Genomic DNA, 22,002 nt, shown 5'->3' on the forward strand with positions numbered 1-22,002 from the left:
AATCACTGGCACACCAGCAATGGCGAGAGAGTAGTCTATTATATTTACATAAATTCCACACCAGCATTCCAATCTGCATCTTGATGTAATCCTTCCTAATCATTATCCAGTGTGTTTTCATCAGCTGGATGGAAGACTAAATACTATTAAAGTGTGACGAGATTCATGACTAAAAATCTCAACGTACAAGCCATTCGCGCATCACGAGCTGGCAGTAAACGTGCCCGCTTTAGTTCGGTCAGTCTGCACGGATAACAGCTTACATTCTGTGTTCCAATTGTTTCTTTTTGCTTTCAGAACAACACGTGATGTAATAAGGTAAACACCACTATTAATCCTTGAGATTTCCAACCCATCATACAGGAACACCCTCCTTAAACCATAGCCACATTCAAAATTACATTAAATGATTAAAAGAGAAAACATAAACCCACCTCATGAGATTCAAATGTCTATTCAAGTCTATTCAAAATATAAATGAAACCTGGAAATAAAGTTTTAAGATTTTGCAGGTGTGATTCACAGAAAAGTGTTAAATAGTTGATCGGCTTGTGATGCCTGAATGTCTCGTCACAGTTTAATAGTGTTTAGTTTCCCGTTCAGCTGATGAAAACACAATGTGTGATCATGAGGAAGGATTACATCAAGAGTAGATTGAATAAAATATTCTGCTCCTCTTGAGTGCTAGTGATTACATGATTACATGATTACAATTACAGATTACAGTTTTGTGATCAGTAATTAAATAAGCACATTTGTGACATGAACTGTGTTAATTCATTTTGTGTAAAAGGTTTTTGTTCATTAAAGCACTTAAGATGCTCTGTGAATATTCACATGCAGGACCCTCAACATCCCTCAAACTGTTATATTGATAATATCATTTGTAATTAAAAATAAATGATTAAAATCAGAAAAACTGACTCAAACTTCGAAAAATCACATACATAAATGTTTTTTTGGCACAGCCATTGACCAGGAAAATAAAAAATGACTCCATGTCAAAAAGGTTGCCGACCCCTGTACTAAACTGTGTAGCTAAGGAAATGAATAAGGGTTCACTCTAAATGCTTTCACACCTTTAGTGAACAAAACTTCACCCCACTCTCACCATTCTCACATTGAATTTCTCAGTTATCTCAACATTCAAATACAAATAAAGTACATAAAAATGGCAGCAAGTTGGAGAAGTATTGTTGTTTGATTGTTTTAAACAGGTTTCTCAAACGCTCCTCCAGCCATACTTCACACAAACAGAGTCCCGCCCCAAACTCACGCCATTGCTTGAGCTGGTGATGCTATGATCGGCCGATTGTAATGCATTTATTTTTAAATGGAAATTGGCTGTTATTCATTTTATAAAGACTTTTGAAAAGGTAAAATATTATTATTTAATGTGTGTAGACTAATAATTTAAGATGTAACAATGCATATTGTTTTTCTGATGGTAATTTAAATTTTTATATTCCACATTCCTCAGGGTTTAGAAGTGTGTTAAGTGTTTAAGAATGTGTTTTCTCCAACTGTTACATGTTCGTCTAAATCATACACGCCTATTGAAATAAGTTAAAAATATTTTATTTTCTTTATGATTTATTTATACATGTTAAGACACATTACAGACACAACAAACAAACACACACAAAAAGACACTGCAATAAGCAACAATGAACAAATACACTAAAGTTAAAAGGAAAAAATAAATAAATAAAAATAAGTAAATAAAATTAAAATATATATGCATATATAAATAAATAAAAAAGAAAATTGCAATTGTACAATATAATGACCAAGCAATAATGTTAAAAATAACTTTGTTGATATTTTAGAAATAACCAACATATATACGTGTGTGTATATATATATATAACTTTATAAATAAAATAGATAAATATTATTATTTTAAATAGTAAAATAGATAAATAAACATACCATGGGGATGCATTAACATATCAAATATTTGTATTTAAAATATCTTTGAAATATTGGTAACACTTTACAATAAGGTTCTATTTGCTAACATTAGTTAACATGAACTAATAATGAACAATACCTTACAGCATTTGTTAATCTGGGTTAATATTAATTTCTACATAGTGATACATTTTTTAAATCAAATGTTGTATTAGTTAACATTAGTTAATGCTGTCACGGTTCATCGATCCATGTGTTTATAGGTGTGTGGGTGTGTGTGTGTAGTGCTCGTTTGTTGCTTAGCACCAGCTGATTACTCCACTGCCGTCAGCTGCTACTAATCACTACGGCTTGTTAGCTGCCTTTATCTAGCTGGTAATTGTCATGCATGGTGTCGGTTCGTTATTCATGTTTGTATTCTGTTACCCAGTTCCTGTGTCCTTGTTCCTTGTGGGCGCCACCCGTTTTGCTCCTCACCTCCAGTCTTCTGTGGGTTCGTCTGGGAGATTGGATCCTGACGCTGACTTGTGTTCGCGCTATATTCCAGTCCTGTTTACCTCTTTTCTAGATTGTTACTTCTAGGTCGCCCGCCTGTAATGCAGCGTTTTGAGTTTCTCCCTGTGCTATCCGTCTCTAATAAACTGTTCACTTGCACTTGGACTCGTGACTCATCATTGTGACAAATGCACTATAAACTAACATGGACATTTCTTTTTTCTTAACAAACATTAACAAAGGTTAATGAATGATGTTAAGAAATAATGTTCATTGTTAGTTCATGATACCTGATGCATTATCTAATGTTAACAAATTAAACTTTATTGTAAAGTGTTACCAACTTTTAAAGAGTTCATCACTGGAGTAGATATTCTTTAGAAACTTTAAGTATCATTTTTTTAATTAGCCATTTTGGTTTTAAGTTGTCATAAATAAAATCGCAATGACACATAAGGGCCCTATTTTAAGACCACTACGTCTTAAGTGCAGTGGAGTGCAATATGTCATACAGAATAAACAAAATCAGTGGGCATGGCTATGAAGTTTTGATTTTTACGTGCAAGCAGGGGCTAAATCTTGGCGTGCGCAAAGTGTGAATAGATTTTGTAAAATGCAGTTTAATTCCTGATTAGGTTCTTCCCTGATTATTGTACTGTATAAATCCTATTATATATTCCATTTCTTGTCAATCAAAGTGATATAGATGAAAACAGCCCATTCATAAGAATTTAGTCGTATAAATGCAGTGTATTAGAAGAATAGGAATATGGTGCTTTTGTGAAGCTCTGTTGGTCCATTCAATGCAACTGAATTGTGGCCAGAACAAAAGCTCCAAAAACCTAATAAAACAGCATAAAAGTAATCCATATGACGCAAGTAGTTTAATCCATGTGTTCTGAAGAAATATGATAGGTGTGTGTGAGAACCAGAACAATATTTAAAGGGGTCATGTCATGAGGAATCAAATTATCCTTGATATTTTGACATACAAGATGTCATTCTAATATAAAAACATACTGTAAATTTCAGAACTCAAAACTCAATCCCCAATGCAATAAAAGCATTTATTGAAACCAAGCTGTAAAAATGTCTCGTTTTCCTCTTCCGCAAATTCCCTACATCAATAGATGCACTTTTTATGTATTTACGGCAATGTGCGCCTTAGTATCAGATGATTCTATACAGTATGTGTGTGCGCATCTTGTTCATCCTGCTTTGGAATATGTACTGAATGTGTATGTGTGTGTTGTTTTTTTGTTTGGCTAATATCAGCATGGATTGTTTGTGAACCAGTCATAAAACGATTCAAGCTTCACAAAGGAACTGTTATTTCAAATATGGCTGTATCATAACATTTTGCATGCATATGCCCACAGATAGCACAAGTCCACCAATCCATGGCCACTTGTGCGTTGCCCTGGCAAGAAAATGGTGCTTAGAATTTGTATAAGACGCAGCGCTGTGCCTAGCACGGTCATGAAAATGAAGCCCAGAAGGGTACATGAGTCAAATAGAACTGTCCATCTTTTCCCTCAGCTCTGAAATGTTCCACAATTCATAACAGAATCCTGTTTTTGTTTTCTGGTCTCCAGTGTTTTCACTCACATTGGCATATATTATTAGTGGATAATGTGATGTTTAGCGTAATTTGATAAAATGGCCAAAAAAAAGCATGTGGCTCTATAGTGCCGATACTTAACAGAATCACAATAACATACTTTTGACAGTGCCTCACCCTAACCTGCAGTAGATGAGATAAATTGATGGCCTGAGGTTAGTTACATTAATATTATTAACTACTTGAGTTGTTATAACAGCCAACAACTGCACAAGTTGAACCTTCTTTGTCTGGATCGCTCATTTAGGTAGTTGATCAGGAAAACTGTGTATATAAGTAAGGGTCAAATCACTTTGTGTTTTCGATGTAACATCCTATATGGTTAAAAATGGTGTTTAAAGATCTGTCTATTGTAGTGAACATCATGCATAAATGGGGTAATTAAAGCCATTAACGTTGGCGCTGGAGTCTAGTAAGCAGGCTAGAAAATACTTTCATTCTGTCTGCCTTTGTCAGCTAGTTAATCTGTAATACGCTACATAATGTGTATTTAAAGAGACCTGCCATCCAAGGTCATCTATCATTTACTGAATAGTTATTTGTCAGTATTACCAATAAGGTTGTGTATACACCACCCGAGCCCTACCGCAGCACAATGACATCTATTATGTGGCTAGCAGAGTGGCTGTATCCTTCAGCAAGTGCACACTGCTGGCGACTGTGACCAAAACGAATGCCATTAGCTTGGAGGTGATTGATTTGCTGAGAAGAGTTCTTTCATTTCACCCATCATGGGGCTGAGGAAAAATTAGAGTTGATTTGAAGGACAAGTAGTGGAGCAGAACTTGGATGGCAAAACTGTTGGATTTTGGCACATGGGCAGTTGATAACATGTCCATGGACTTTTCATTTTTATTTTAGATTTTGAATTCAAATGTATTTGAATGTATATTTACTTGAAGGTGTAAGGTCTCTTGTAATTGGTCACCATTTCTTTCAAAGCTTTTACCATTTATAATCATTTACATTTACGCATTTGGCAGATGATTATATCCAAAGTGACTTACAGTGCACTTATTACAGGGACAAATCCCCGGAACAACCTGGAGTTAAGTGTCTTGCTCAAGGAAACAATGGTGGTGGCTGTGGGGTTCGAACCAGCAACCTTATGATTAACAGTTATGTGCTTTAGCCCACTACGCCACCACCGATCACCTTTTTGCCATTTTATTTGACTGTTTCCTTTTAAATTGTACTGTTAGATTTAGGTTGAGGGGTTGGGTTAGGGTTAAGAGTATGTAACATCAGAAAATCATGTCACATCCATTCAAAGTGTAACAAATGCATTGTTAATGTGGTCTTTCAATTAATATTAGGTCATACTGTACATATTAAGAATCCTGTTTGAAATAGTTTTAGGTGGACTATAGGAAATATCACTGCATGACAAACATTTTACAAAAGTTTTTAATTTCAACTACCCAACATTATTGTATTAGCCCAACAGCCACATTCATGCAACCTGTTAAACTACAGTTCCATGTTAAATTGTTGCAAAATTGCCAGATTACCTTTTTTTTGGTTAATCTAGCTCATTTTATATCGAATATGATCACAGAAAATTGTTGTGTTAGTGCTGAATGTTTTGCCACCCATATTCAAATCCCATGTGCTGAATTCTGGACAAGCGACACTATTCAGTATATGCGCATGCCCTGAAAATCGTCCACCACATTTCCAAATAAGTAAGTGATAGAAAGGTATTTCTATAGTACTGTTATGGCAGTCCGGCCCGTGGGCCATCTGTAGCCCTCTGATTGCTCAGATGCGGCCCGCTAGATACTTTACAAATAGAACACAATTAGGCCCGCTAAGGAGAACTAATATGAAATGAATATTCTGGGCACTGGATGTCGCTATCACGTGCGGCTGCTATTCACAGCGTATTGTCTCCATTAGTGTGTTCTGTGTCGTCACCAGCTTCATCCTCTGGCAGAGTTCAACAGGAGTTTGGAGTACTCTATACTTCACTCGTGTACTTGTTCTTGTAAAAATGTCCCAATACCTCACATCACACAACTGAGTAGAGCTGCTGTTGTGTGAGCGGCTGAACAGAGTTTATTGAGCGCACACAGAGACACGCTAACTGAGCATACTCTTCCAGAACATCCTCTGTAGCACTGGGACTTATACTGTAATTTATTGGCTCGTTCTTATATTTAGTTGAAACAAGACAAATGGTTCACAGGCTTCCCAGCACTATTTGAGTGAGGACATACTGTACTGTAGAAGAGAACGCTTAAAACACTTGCACATGCACGTCTGCAAAATAATTTTGATCAAATTATTATCGTATTTGAAACGCAAGTAAAAACAGAACAGGAGTTTTAATTGTACTACAATAAAGAGGTATTCTTTGAAAAATAAAGAGTACTTCCTTACATCATTTCATAAAGTGATTAAATGTTATCTGATTCTGATTATTGTGATGGGTCACACTAAACACTCACAGATCTACTGTATATGCTCTTTGCAGTGCCACTGAATGGATGTCAAAAAGATACAAATGTGAATAAATGAGTATAATATTTTGTATAAGACGCATCACTGTGAAATACCCTATCCTTTATTTACATATATGGCCTACACAAGCATACTATAGACCACAAATTCTGATTAAAACTTGCATAATATTAAGTGTACAATATAAAGATTATTCATAGTGGCAATCTAGTAGCTTCTAGACATTTTTTTTAATTATTACAGCGATGTGGCCCACAGCACCTTATTCTTTTCCCGATCGGAAAAGTTTGGACACCCCTGTGTTAGGGTTAGGAGTATAGTATGTAACTGTAACTCAAATGTTTCTTACACAATAAAAGTAAGTTATTGTGCTTACGTTGCAGTTGTAGTTCCAGCGTTTGCCACTCTGAGGGGCAGTTTGGACATTTAGGGTGGAATTCACTAAATGTGTGGTCACATTAACCTTTGCACGTTGAAATTCTGTGGGCGAAAAAGTGCTTGGGCGGACGTTGAGTGCTTGTAAAACCAGCAAAAAAAGAATTACCAAGCAGTCTCTATAATGCTGCACTTTATACTCTGGGAGACTGAAGTTTAAAAGAAACTCACCACTTAAATGATATCCTTGTCCATTGTGAATATTCAGTGTTCTGTAGCTGTGTACAAAGCAGCACCACCCACACAGAGGCCAAACCAAGCAACTTCCTATTGGTCAGTGCAACGAATTTGCCTGACTTGAATGCGATCTGTGAGGGGGAATTCTTTGCCACCAGAAGTCCATTGCACAAAATTAAAGATTGCATGAATTCACTTTGAAATTAATGCATTTCGTCCTGAATTCACAGTAGCGACATCTTTGATTTTTGACTGGAATGAACATGAGGCTGTGACATAGACATGTACTGTATAAAGCTATCAAAAAGCTCCTAGATCACATCTGATATTTCACAACTCATGGTGTCTGCAGTTTTATGACTAATGGAAAAACAGATATTTTTTTCAATGTTTTGTAGTCGTAGTTGTTCCTGTCAAAAATCAAAGATGGTGCTGCTGTGAATAAGGCCAGAGTCTTCCTAGCAAGTCAGTCCACTGTCAGCCATCTTTGGATGCTCTTAGGAAGCTATTTCCAGTCATGACAGTGCACCTCCTATCTACGTAAATGGGGAAACACAGAAATCTCATAAACAGTTTGTCAAGATTATGATCAAAGAACATTTAAAATCAGCAAAAAATATCTGACAACACTGGAGTCATAAATTGTGCTTCGTTACCTCAGATAATGCAAAAAAAAAAACTTTTTCCTGGCTTGTATAGCTAATTTACTGACGTTTACTCCAAGTTTACTGTTGTCTGTATCTAAAAGTTGACTGGCAATTTTATTTGTAAGGCGGAACTTCCTTTCTACATCCGTTGACTGTTGGGCATTCCAATTTCTCCCATTTGTTTAGTAGAAATGGCCCATCTCTGCTAAATAGTCTCTGATAAGGTCTATTGTGCCTGGTAAAACTGTCGGTTATTGCACACGCTGTCTGTCTGTGCTGGTTTAGCAACCGTTTCACTAAAGGACCTATGCAGATCTGGTGAAGGTGTTAACGCACCCAGAAAACCTGTGATGAACACAATTTGCACACGCAATTCTGATATTGCGGGCAGATTCTGGGGTCTATATAGTGGAAGATGCGGCATACCACTTCTGATACACTTTGCCAGGACCAAACAGCATTACTCACTACTGTGATCCAAATGCCTAAATCACCATTTAAATAAAATTCATATTGCAGCCTGCTTTCATCTAGTGCTAATAGTGCAATGTAAATTGCACTGGGCAATTTTTATGTATGAAGCTCAATCTTTAATAGGCCTAAGCCTAATTTAAAGGAATGCTAATGACTGGATTGCAATACTGAAGCAAATCAATTTCAGTGCTGATTGTGCCTGCTTAAATGAGATTGGGGTGGTTAGTGAATAAGATGCAGCTTTGTGCACTGAATTACAAAGTGCAAAAGTGGCGCAACTATTTGAGAGGGTCCTCACTGCAAAATGTAGCACGACAATGTAGGGGATCTAACATCCCCCTTTGTGGATTTTGGGGACGTAGTGGATGTTTTGGTTGTTATGCATTACAATGAGTACATTATTACTTAGTATTGAAGTATTACACTGAGACATTTGTTTAATATAGCTTAGCTTTTAAAAATTGTCATAACCATGGATTTCGAAGATTACTTTTCCTTGTTTTTCCTCTTCACCCAAAGAAAACAAATATACAGTATACATTTAGCAATATACTCCTCACTATAATGTGCTCCTCTATAAAGTAAAATCTCCTCTGCATTAAAATGCCATGGGGTGAATCATTTGCATCTGTATATTAACATCTAGTGGTCAAACATACTTGGAAGTATGCAGAAGTGAATTCAAGTGAATCTGGAGCGCATTAAAAATGATGCGCTCATCACAAAGAACCGAATGGAATACATCTGTTTATGTGCTCCATTATGTGCTCTGATTATGAGATGGCATTCTGTCTTTATACTTATTGCTTCTGTTCATACATTATCACTGAAATAGTGTTAAAACGTAATTTGTCGGAAATTACCTTTAAACTGCTGCGCCAAATTAGGCTAGTTATTTTGTCACAAATAAGAGAATCTAGTAATATGTCGAACATTTTTTCCCATCCTTTCAGATGCTGAGAAGCTCTTTTGCTTCAGTGTTTGTCTAATCTGTCTAAATTTCTTTCCACAACATAGATAATCACGGTTTTCAAGGCTTACAACTAAATGGCATGGAGTAATCGCATCAGCTTCTTAAAAACATTGCGATTGGCTCAGACTCTTACGTGAAACAGCTGACTTTTACATCAGTGTCACACATAGCATCATTACATAACCCTTTAGGCAGTGCAACAACAACTTCTTGTAAAAAATTGCCAGAGCTGACTTGCCAGGATTTCAGCAAAAGTTCCTGTTCACACGTGACCTCTAAACAGGACAATCTCAGTAGACCAAAATGTGTGTCATTTTCCTCTCGAATTGCATTTGAATAACATGTTAAGATTGACAGTGCGTTGACATTGAACTCCCTGCTATTGAACTCAAAATATGTGTCAAGTATCAACAATTACTTAATGATGATGGACAAGTCTTTCTGTTTGTGCTGCTCAGCATGCTGTGGGGCACACATGGTATTCCTTCTTGTCTTTTACCAGTGGGTGATTATGATGAAGCGCCTTATGCATATTCATTAAGAGAAGGCATAGTGGGCACAGTGACGCTAAAATTTCCCTCCACATTCCAAAAGGATTGAAACCCAGAGCTTGACACTTTAAGTACATAACAAACCCTCACTTTGAATTTGGTGTTGGAACTGCATGATCTGTGGACACCTATTCTGGAATAATTTGCCTGGAGAAATTTTTTTTAAACTTTTCCTTGCCATTAATTAACTGATGAGGCAGAGCATGTTCAAAAAGCAGAACCGCAGAGACCTTGAGGAGAATAAAGACAGAATTAATTAACATTTAGAACGGTGTATAGCAGATGTAACCCGTCACCTTGCATTGTACTGAATTTAACGATATCAGTTAAGACCTGAAACGTTTGACTGGACTGCTTGTCCCTGAAAATGGATAGCATTTGTTTTATCAGGAATGGGGCATTAAACAAGGTATTTGGACATGTGTCACTTGTATAACAAGCTCAGAATTACCAGATTATAAAGAAATGAAAATATATACAATGCATTAGGGTTCATTCTTTAAACTTTATAGGCACCGTATTGCATTCTTGGTTAGCGTTTAAATGGCCACATTTTACTTTTATGGTTCCCAGACATTTGAACAATGAATTTCCATGACATTTCCATGATCGTTCCAGCTGTTTGTGATTACTGGACAGGAATTTGTTTTAAATCGTATTGATTCACACTAATCATTTGGAACAATCTGTAAAACTATTTGACTGATTCTCAAAAGAAAAACTCACCCACAAATCAGACATCAATGTCTTGAGAATGCGAGGGAGTTTTACTAAATAGTACATAGTAATATATAATAAATGATGATTTATTAATGTTAATGTTTTATTTTTTTTGCATTAATAACACACACACATTGGTGCAGCTATCATTATGAGGACTCTCCGTAGATACAGGTGAAACTCGAAAAATTAGAATATCGTGCAAAAGTTCATTAATTTCAGTAATTCAACTTAAAAGGTGAAACTAATATATTATATAGACTCATTACAAGCAAAGTAAGATATTTCAAGCCTTTATTTGATATAATTTTGATGATTATGGCTTACAGCTTATGAAAACCCCAAATTCAGAATCTCAGAAAATTAGAATATTACATGAAATCAATAAAAAAAGGATTTTAAATACAGAAATGTCGGCCCTCTGAAAAGTATAATCATGCATATGTACTCAGTACTTGGTTTGGGCCCCTTTTGCATTAATTACTGCCTCAATGCGGCGTGGCATGGATGCTATCAGCCTGTGGCACTGCTGAGGTGTTATGGAAGACCAAGATGCTTCAGTAGCGGCCTTCAGCTCTTCTGCATTGTTTGGTCTCATGTCTCTCATCTTTCTCTTAGCAATGCCCCATAGATTCTCTATGGGGTTCAGGTCAGGCGAGTTTGCTGGCCAATCAAGCACAGTAATACCATGGTCCTTGAACCAGGTTTTGGTACTTTTGGCAGTGTGGGCAGGTGCCAAGTCCTGCTGGAAAATGAAGTCAGCATCTCCATAAAGCTTGTCTGCTGAAGGAAGCATGAAGTGCTCTAAAATGTCCCGGTAGATGGCTGCGTTGACTCTGGACTTAATAAAGCACAGTGGACCAACACCAGCCGATGACATGGCTCCCCAAACCAACACAGACTGTGGAAACTTCACACTGGACTTCAAGCATCTTGGATTGTGTGCCTCTCCATTCTTCCTCCAGACTCTGGGACCTTGGTTTCCAAATGAGATGCAAAATTTGCTCTCATCAGAAAAGAGGACTTTGGACCACTGAGCAACAGACCAGTTCTTTTTTTCTTTAGCCCAGGTAAGACGCTTCTGACGTTGTTTGTTGTTCAGGAGCGGCTTGACAAGAGGAATACGACATTTGAAGCCTCAGTCTACTCCTTGTGAAACTCCCCCACACATTTGAATGGCCTTTTCCTGACAATCCTCTCCAGGCTACGGTCATCCCTGCTGCTTGTGCACCTTTTTCTTCCACACTTTTCCCTTCCACTTAACTTTCTATTAATGTGCTTTGATACAGCACTTTGAGAACATCCAACTTGTTTTGCAATTACCTTTTGAGGCTTTCCCTCCTTGTGGAGGGTGTCAATGATGGTTTTCTGCACAACTGTCAGGTCAGCAGTCTTCCCCATGATTGTGAATTCAACTGAACCAGACTGAGAGACCATTTAAAGGCTCAGGAACCCTTTGCAGGTGTTTAGCTGATTAGAGTGTGACACTTTGAGCCTACAATACTGAACCTTTTCACAATATTCTAATTTTCTGAGATTCTGAATTTGGGGTTTTCATAAGCTGTAAGCCATAATCATCAAAATTATATCAAATAAAGGCTTGAAATATCTTACATTGCTTGTAATGAGTCTATATAATATATTAGTTTCACCTTTTAAGTTGAATTACTGAAATTAATTAACTTTTGCACGATATTCTAATTTTTCGAGTTTCACCTGTATAATGATTTTTATACTCTACAAACTATAGATTATATCCCCTAACCCTCACAAAAAAACTTTGTTACATTTTCAATAAAACATTGTTTAGTATGTTTTTTTTAAGCTATTTAAATTTTGGGACACTAGAAATGTCCCCATAAAACACATTTATAGCATAATACCCTTGCAATTACCAGTTTGTAACCTAAAAAAGTAGTCCTCGTAAACCTGCCCACACACCTTCCATAGTTTAAGGTTTTTCATGTAGGCTACTGTGAACACTGTGCATTTACTTTGACACAGCAATTATGAGCATTTCTTGCCCTATGTTTAGCCTATTATCAACTCCGGAGGAAACAAACAAACAAAACACGATATTGAAGTTAAGGTGGTTTGTGTTTATTAGTTGAAGATTAACTTGTGTATCAATGTAGCAGTGCGTGAGGGAGGAAGAGCACCGCACACACCGCTTACCGCCGTTTTTTATGCGCGCGTGTGACGGAGAGTGTTAAGGCGACAAGCGCGTGCTGGGGGATACAAAATCTCGTGTGCTTTACTCGCAGTCCACCGGTGTCGGTTGCACGGAGGTGATCGCTGTTTCTCTTTGACCGTTCTCTCCCTCTCTGTAATTAAGCAGCAGTTGCACATATATTCTCTGAAGAACGACTCAAAAAAATCACATCTCGTCTCTCACTGGGATTTTGCAGCATCTCTGCTGGTTTTTCCCCTCAGCATCTTCTTGTGTGTCCGTCAGCGGTCTCGTCAGAAACTGAATGTTTCTTGCTGTCTGTGGTAGCCTAATTTGTTATCATGACTACTGCAAAGGAGTCAAATATATCGACCAAAGCCTCTCAACAGCAGGACCAGGTACGGAAGTGATTTATTTATTTGTTTAAATCAACTCAGGTAACATTTTAAGCATGTGCATTGGTTTTAGACAAATGCTTAATTAATTCCATGAGGTAAAACTGCTTTAGTTATACGTAGTGGTTTGTGAATGTGACAGAAAAGTCACAGTTCAATGTTTGACTTTTCTTGAATGTTTTATGCAACGACCAGAAACATTGCCAGAATTCCTTTGGCAATGATATCTGAAAGGAAAACGTAGTCGTCTTTACCCTTGATAATTAACTGTGTAAACTTATCAGCTTACCTCAGTGCGAGTATTAACTCACTTTGCTTTTATATAATGATTCTTAATCGTCATTTATGCCATTTAAAAGGCCCTTATTGCTTTATCATTGAAAATAAAGGTGGTTATTTGTACAACATTCAAAATATTGTCAAACTGATTTGTAATACAGGCCTATGCTATCTTATGACAACACCCAAATGATGGAAAAGGATATTTCTTTTTTAGCAAACCTAACGTGATCTTCTGTGATATTATTTTATCAGGAGTAGTCTCACTTTTTATTTATACCATGATCAATGGAAACGTAAATTCTTCAAATCTACGCCCTTGGGCACATCAGTTTCACAGCTTGAATGTAGGATCTTGCATACTGTGACAAACGGGTGGTAACCCCAATAATCAAAACAACCAAGTACAACCCCCCAATTTGTGTACCATGATCAGTGCAAACATGTAGATGTTTCATGCTGCAACCCCAGTATTCAATACCAATCTATGCCCTTGATGACACTAATTATCATATTTACCACAAACAATATGATGTTGAAATTATTGTTATTAACTTCTTTGCCCATGTGAACATGAAAGTGTAAATAACTATACTTCTCTCTTTGTCCAAAGACTGGCTTGACTAAAGCGTACAGTGAATCTCTGTGCTTGATTTTAATGTAGAGCAAGAGTGAAAGCAGGTACAGATACAGCCATGGGCAATACTGACAGGAACAAAGTGAAGTGCAAAAAAGGATTGTGAAAGGTGGCTGCTCCCACAAGAGACAGCAGTGAGAGGGCAGGTGAACACGTCAAGGGTAGGCAAACTTTGACAATTGGGAGGAAATATCTTCTGTTGTTCACTCAACAGTAGCCATTCTTCCAAAGGCAATTATTTGACTTCAAGAAGCTAGCTGTTCATGCAATCATGCTGCCTGCTTTGAGATTGGTGTCCTGCTTAGAGTGCAGTGGAGTAATATTCTGTAATATTCTCCCTAACAGAGGGAGAAAGCTGTGAATATAGCTTTACACCGTGTCTTTACCAGATGCAATGCGATAAGATTTCATTGACTAGCAAGATGTCTGTACACTGAACACGAAACTGCTGCACAATAACGCACAAAATTATAGCAGATCGGAACATATTTGATGTTTAATGTACAGTTATGAGGTGCAGGATTTTGGACTGATGACATTATACTGTAGGTTGGGTGACCTGACACAATGCTGCAGAAAAAGAAAACGAGCAATCGACAGAATATCCTGTCGATTGTCTTGGTTGTGGTGGGTTAAGGCAAAAACTCATATTAACATGGTAGAGTTACTGTTGTTGTGTTTAGTTTTTTTTCATCCAAAATGTCCATCAACTTATAGTCCAAAGTTACTTTTCAGAGTGAATATGGGTATAGTGGGACAAAGTGTAAAGTAGGACAGTTAAGCTTGATCTCCATTATATCTGTATGTTAGGGCTGTTATGGCTGATGATTAATTGTCCAAAAATAATGGTCTGTATTAGGGTTTTCACGAGTCATACTTCTTAAGGTGTATGTGTGCTTCATACACCTTAAGTCAACTTAGGCTTTAAAAACTTATGACATGAACAATAATATCAAAATGTGTCCAAATAATTGGAAAAGATATGTCTCTCTTTTTTGGTCAACTTTAATTTTTGTCCATTTTACATTTACATACATTACATGTTTTTTGGAACCCAGCCAACCTGAATAGCTATTATATAATATTATATTATAATATATTATATTATCCATCCATTTTCTAAAGCAGCTTGTCCTATATAGGGAGTGCTGCAGCTTATCCCTGCTGTCTCGGGTTGAAGGCAGGGAAACATCCTGGACAGGTGGCTAGTCCATCTCTGGGCTAACACATACAGAAGAACACATTCAGACACATACTCACACCTACGGGCAATTCAGAGTCTCCATATCTTTGGTTTGTGGGGGGAAACCAGAGCACCCGGAGGAAACCCAAGCAAACATGGGGAGGACATGCAAACTTCACACAGAAAGGCCCAGAGTGAGCCAGGAGTTGAAACAGGGACATTCTTACTGTGAGGGGAGAGTAATACCCACAGAGCCACTGTGCCACCCTTCTACCAAGAGGAGCCTACAATCTCATCATAAAATAGCATAAGGCAGCGGTCCTATAGACATTCTATGGGCAGAACTGTCGTACATTCTAGTTGGCCATTACGCTTCCTCCTACGAAAGACCCGCAGAGGTTGTTATCTCAGTAAATAAAAGAATCTCTGACAGCGCTTCTTTGTCAGTGATAGAATGATGGAGAACAGACCTCTTAACACTATTTGATGTACAACTCAAGCCCATATGGAATCATATATTTTACAGCCTATTTAAGGCACATTTTAATTACCACAGAAGCACACCAAATCTTAACTATCACCAAAACGCAGAATGAGACGCTCTTGTCTGCAAGCGCTTTTCATGGCGAGTTCAAAGCAGAGCTTGACACTCTAACACGAATCATGAACGCAACTTCATGATTGCTGTAACTAAGTGGATAGCCACATTCTGACCTCTGATTAATATTGTGGAGGATGAGAGTGTAAGATAATACACTCTTTAATGCCCATTGCAATTAATATGCAACCTATGTGGGGAATAGTTCTTTCAATTTGTCAAACTCCCAATAAGACTTTGGGAAACGTTAAATGTTACTTGAATTGGTGCTATATTAGTGCATTTCTGTCTTTATATTGTGGAAGGCTTTGCTTGGAAATTATTGTTTTGTTTTCTTTCCTAAGATGGGAATAAATACATTTTGATAAGAAAAGAAGTATATATATATATATATATATATATATATATATATATATAGTGTCAAATTTCAGCACTTTTAAAATTAGCACTTCTAAAACTGTATGTCCAGAACCGGTTCAATAAAAAAACAAAAACAGATTTGCATAATATTCATTCTCTGTACAAGCCATATTCAGGTGTGTCTTTATTTCCAGAAAATATGTTAGCTTTTATTCTGTGTTGCTTTATCGTGGCGTGCTTAGGACACTGTGTTATGTTTTGTTTTTAATGTTTTTTTGTGAAGTACTAAAACATGGACTGAGTATACTCAAAGGTGTGGAGCTGTTGAGAATGATGGTAGAGGAGGTGAAAGAGAGATATATAAATCTTTAAATACTCATTAATAATCTTGGATCAACACTAATATTTGACAGGAAATTTCCCAGAACAATCAGTAAAACTTGTTTACCTGTCAGAAAGCTTAAGTCACCAAAAACATTTGGACAATAAAGCTTTAGTGCAATAGCATGTAAAATTCAGTGTTAACACACCTTATATATGCTGCTTCAGCTGCTGCGTCTGTGCTGCCTTTGCTGTGAAAAGATTGCATTTGTTGTATATCATATGACAGTTATCCACTTTTTTGGTGATTGCCCTGGACAAACTGACTAGTGTTAATGGTGATCCCTTAAAGTAATTTGAAACACAGAAGACACACTGCGAGACTTTGCATATTTTGTACACAAATATGCATACAATCAGAAATTTGCCTTGTTGAGCATGGCAGTAACGGGATCTCTGTTAACACACACACACACACACACACACACACACACACACACACAGTTGTGTTTCCATGTTTTATGGGGACTTTCCATAGACATAATGGTTTTTATACTGTACAAACTTTATATTCTATCCCCTAAACCTAACCCTACCCCTAAACCTAACCCTCACAGAAAACTTTCTGCATTTTTACCTTTTCAAAAAACATAATTTAGTATGATTTATAAGCTGTTTTCCTCATGGGGACCGACAAAATGTCCCCACAAGGTCAAAAATTTCGGGTTTTACTATCCTTATGGGGACATTTGGTCCCCACAAAGTGATAAATACACGCTCACACACACACACACACACACACACACACACACACACACACACACACACACACACACACACACACACACACACACGTATGCTCATTAGTGCACTTATCTCACAGTTCCACACACTGGATGTATGTATGTGTGTGTGTGTGTGTGTACATAAAGTGGACTACCATTTGTTTATTTAAATTGATAAACCCTCAAAATCACCATCACTTATAAGACAAATGCCAACTGCCAGTGGGCGGTGGAGCAAATGGTGGGAGCGAAACAAGATTATAATAGTGCATCACTTTGACATGAAAGGCAGATTTTTCTAAACCTTTCAGTTTTTATTAGCATACATTTGTGAGTGGTGCTGGTGTCCAGAAGTGATGAGGTTTAAGTCAGTGTAGTAGACTCTTTTCTACCTCTCTTTCACATCAGTTGCTAAAATAAACTCTCTCATGTTCATGAGGAAAGAGGTTCTCTTTGGGTACTTCACTGATGAGAAGTCTCAACGATGCTCTTTTCAAGAAGATGTTAATTATAGCAGCTGTTTTCATAAGAGGGCATATAGAAAATCCCCTTTATGCAAATTTACACATACATTTTTTAATGGGGGTTCAAGCCTGAAGGGCTAGATACCCTATTGTTTTTGTAAGAATTTGTATTATTATTATTTTTACCACTCAAAACCAGTTTCAACACCAAAATGTTGCTTTTGTTACATTTTAACCTCATTTGTGGATCCTGTAAAGCCTTGGTTATCTTCAGATGTTATCACTCATTTGAATGATTTTATGACATCTTTGAGTGGAGGGTAAATGAGATGTTGGAATTACAGAATACGGATATGGACAAAAGTAGGATTAAAATTAAAATGTGTGTTGTTGAACATTTTGAAGGATGGCTTTACAATAGATATGAAGGGCAACATCTCTCTGGCAATGAACCTACTTCATCTGTGCATTCTCTACCGGTGGGGTATTTAGTTGTCCGGGAAAATACATCATGTGTGTGAATAAATTTGTTTTGTTCCCTCCTTGATGATATATAAAAAAATATATATATATATATATATATATATATATATATATATATATATATATATATATATATATATATATATATATCTCGCATGTGGGATTGGTGAATATTCTTGCTTTAGTGATTTTACTTTGAAAATTAAATACCTTTATTTAAAAAACAAAAAACTTAAATCAAATAGATTTGTAAATTCAAATTGCACTCAAAACAAGATGAAAACGCAATTAAAATAATGAAGTGATCAAAAAAAAAATGTAATATATACATGTATATACGGTATATATATAAGTAACCACTTTTCCATTTACTAAAAAATGTCTTACACAAATGAAGACATAAAAACAATGATAAATGTAAAAACAATCATTATAATGATGATAATAATCACTGAAATATAAATCATGGTTCGAGGTGAACGTGTTTATGTTTTATTTTATGCTGTAATTATAGATTTATAGGTTGCAGAGTTGCGTTCACAATGAACTGCTCTGTGGAAATAAAGTGAACTGAACTCAAAGAACCTCCTGAACTGAGATGTCTGAGGTCATTTGCAGCACTCATAGACGATACTGTTCTTGCAAGAAAAAAAAACCTGAAGACAGAAACAACGAAAGAGTGAGAACCTTTTTACATAAGCGTGTTCCACGAGACTGCACGCCTCAAAACAAACAGCGTGTCATACATGCACATAGACGTATTTTCTGTCATGTGTTCGTAATAATATAATACAAATGTTTTATTTAAAGTGTTTCTTCAAGCGCGTATCTGTGTGCCATGAGGAAAAATATTTGTAATATTAGTTTGATAATAATAGCCTAAAAATAATAATAATTGAATACATTAATGGGAAAACGAGCCAAATATCATCTGGACATCATCAAAGGCATCAGCTATTGGCGGTTACTTTGACCATCATTGATCCCAGAGATCATCGTCTGTCAGCACAACCCTAATGTGCATTCATCTCTATAAATTAACAAAATCTTCAGACAGTCTCCTAACATGTTTTTCCCACACATTCATAATCATTACCGCTTTTGCAGGTGTCGCTGCGGCTCGCTTCGTGCGTGCGCTTGTAAAAATGATATTTAAAAGGCTCATTATTACCGTAATGAGTATTTCTCTGTAATGTAGAACAGTGTTAGCAATGTTACTTATAACATTCTTTATCAGCCCTGGAACTCAAAGCATTTTCTGATGCCCCCCCAAATATATATATTTATATACAGTATAAGTAATTAATTTAATATCATAAACACCTGACTAGTCGACTAATGGCTTAAACTAACACCTACTAGTGGACTAGGAAAATCTTTGGTCGGGGTCAGCCCTAGAAATCAGTTTTCCCAAATTCTTTATCATTAAAATGATGAAATGAATTCATACAACTTTAATCAAATGAACATATTACTTTTCAACATACCATTGTCTTTTTTAATCAAATGAAGTGCTTCAGTAAAGATCCTCACTGCATAATTTAAAACAACATTGGGATTATTTTTTATCAAATAAAATTAGGATCACATAATAAATTCCTATTCAGTACAACAGCATTCTTGGAGATATAGCTTAAATATAATAATAGTTATTATTTTTGTTATTATTATTACAGTATCAATTGCATCTTACAGAAGTAATACCTTTTTTGTGTTTTCTTTTCTTTTGATCTGAAGGCTTTGCCATTTTTGGGCTGTATTTTCAATTTCTGTCCATGATGATCACTGTTGTCACTGCTTGTTTTATGAATCAAATATTTTTCAGACATTTCGGAGTTAAAAAATCTTTAGGTCATGGTTTATTTTTCAATTATTATAATTATGTTTTTTTTGTATTTATGATTTGTATTGGTAATTACTACACCTGTTGTCACTGCAAAAGGGGCTGGTGGAAGACATTGGGGAGGGTATTTTATTTTCAATTGGCAAGATTTCTTTACCACTTCGTTATTTTTATTATATGTTAATTTCATTTTATTTGTGTTGAAGCACCATAATGTAATGAATACTTATATAAATAACAAAATTGTATATTATTAAAAATATCATATTGTATCAAAATATCAGTAGTAATAGTAGTAAATGTAGTAAATACAATTAGCAATAAATAATAATATAACAGAAAAAATAGAAAATAAAAACATAATAATTAAGAATTATCAATAAAACAATTTAACGCACGCATCTGTGTGCTAGTAAATTAAAATTTGTGCAGAATTTTTTTTTGTTCACTAACACCAGTGCTAATACCTAAAAAAGTAAGCATACAGCCCTGGACTTAGGCCTTTAGGAATCCTTTGAAAAAAAAGGTAAAAGCGGTATTTAAGCAGTACAGTGTGTTGGTAGAGTATGCATTATTAAAACTGAAAAAAAGAAGAAGAAAATAAGGAGCAGTTAAAAAAAAAGCATTTGCACTCGGAGGTTACATAGAAACCAATACTATTATTAGGGTAATGCACATATATAAACTATAAGTCTGCATAACGCTATCAAATTTTTATAATTACCCTTATTATTCCGAAAATAGACTGCCCATGTTCTGAGATTTAACACTTACACAAAACTGGTCGGATTTGCTTTCAAAATTATTTAACCGTTTTGCATTTTCTTTCCACCGTACAAGCAGATCCTTGTCCCTTGATATGTATGATTAACAAGAACAGAATATCAAAAGAGTAGAATAAAAAATAAATAAAAAATATTTAAAGAATTGCCAAACTTCTTGAAAGCACACACCAAAAATGCCATTATATCTCCTCTCATCCTGAGAGATTCAGAGGGTAAATACAGTATAATTCAGCATTGCTGAGGCCAGGCAAATGTGCACAGGAATATCAATTTGCAATATTCAAGCAGTGTTTTTAATTGTTGACAAGCTGGTCCCGAATGGGTACTTGATAAGTCGATTAATCGTGCATATTCCTAGTGTTGCAATGAGGCTAGGATATCTTTATTTTTGTTATGTATTGATACTTTGATCCTTGTCAATTTAAACTGGGGTAGAATGACATGTATGAATGACTCAGTGTTTTTAGCAATCTCTATTGCTGTCAGAGAGTTCTGCAATGCAGAACAACAGAAGGAGCAGACAGTAGGACATGTTTGGCGTGCTACAGGTGCCTTCTCTCCTGAGGCAGCTCCCACCCTTCAGAGTGACGGTCAATATTTGAGCCCATATGTTGATTCAAGATAGATCTACTGTCCTTAGAGAGCCAGATATACTTGCCCACTTGAATCTGTCACTCAAAAGACCTTGTAGGCTAGTACTTGCATTCTCTCATATATGTGTTAAAGGAATGACCCAGGTTCAATACAAGATAATCTCAATTGACAGCATCTGTGACATGCTTTTGGCTACCACCATAAATTTAGACTCATTCATCAGTTTGTAAACATAAGACAAAATCAAGTGTACAGTAACGCAATTACTTGTGTCTGTGGTGCAGGCAGTCAATTTTAAATACACAATGGTTCGAAAGTATAGTCACAAGACTCAACATTATACATATAAACATGAAACTAGTGTAATAGAAATATCACACGGGCTAGGGCCTGGCTGTGATTTTGATTGTGGGAGTGATATGGATTTTATAAAACAGTTCAACAAACAAGTAAATAATTTTAAATAACTTACATTTCAAACAAAAACTGGTCAGTAAGTTCACGCATTTCTTCTGCACAAGTGAAAATATTTCCAAAAGAAACTGTACTACTCTCATACTAGTGGTGTTTCATTCATAAATCAAATGTTTGTGAACAAAACTTTTAAGTGAATGAATTATTCTCATTCACTTCCA

The 22,002-nt window shown here is 36.1% G+C and overlaps 1 protein-coding gene across 2 annotated transcripts in view; it reads left to right on the forward strand.

Moving 5' to 3' along the window:
• Window positions 1-22,002, forward strand: part of LOC127634470 (dipeptidyl aminopeptidase-like protein 6) — a 483,292-nt gene that overhangs the window by 197,852 nt on the left and 263,438 nt on the right. The window contains exon 1 of one of the 2 annotated variants that reach the window (XM_052114056.1): window positions 12,754-13,038. The exons of the other annotated variant lie outside the window; for it this stretch is intronic. Coding sequence (XP_051970016.1) covers window positions 12,982-13,038 — 57 coding nt within the window. The 5' untranslated portion in view covers window positions 12,754-12,981. Of the gene's footprint in view, window positions 1-12,753; window positions 13,039-22,002 lie in introns of those variants that run through there. 2 annotated transcript variants of the gene reach the window in all.

The sequence above is a fragment of the Xyrauchen texanus genome, chromosome 41 (genome assembly GCF_025860055.1).
Source record: "Xyrauchen texanus isolate HMW12.3.18 chromosome 41, RBS_HiC_50CHRs, whole genome shotgun sequence".
Taxonomy (NCBI): domain Eukaryota; kingdom Metazoa; phylum Chordata; class Actinopteri; order Cypriniformes; family Catostomidae; genus Xyrauchen; species Xyrauchen texanus.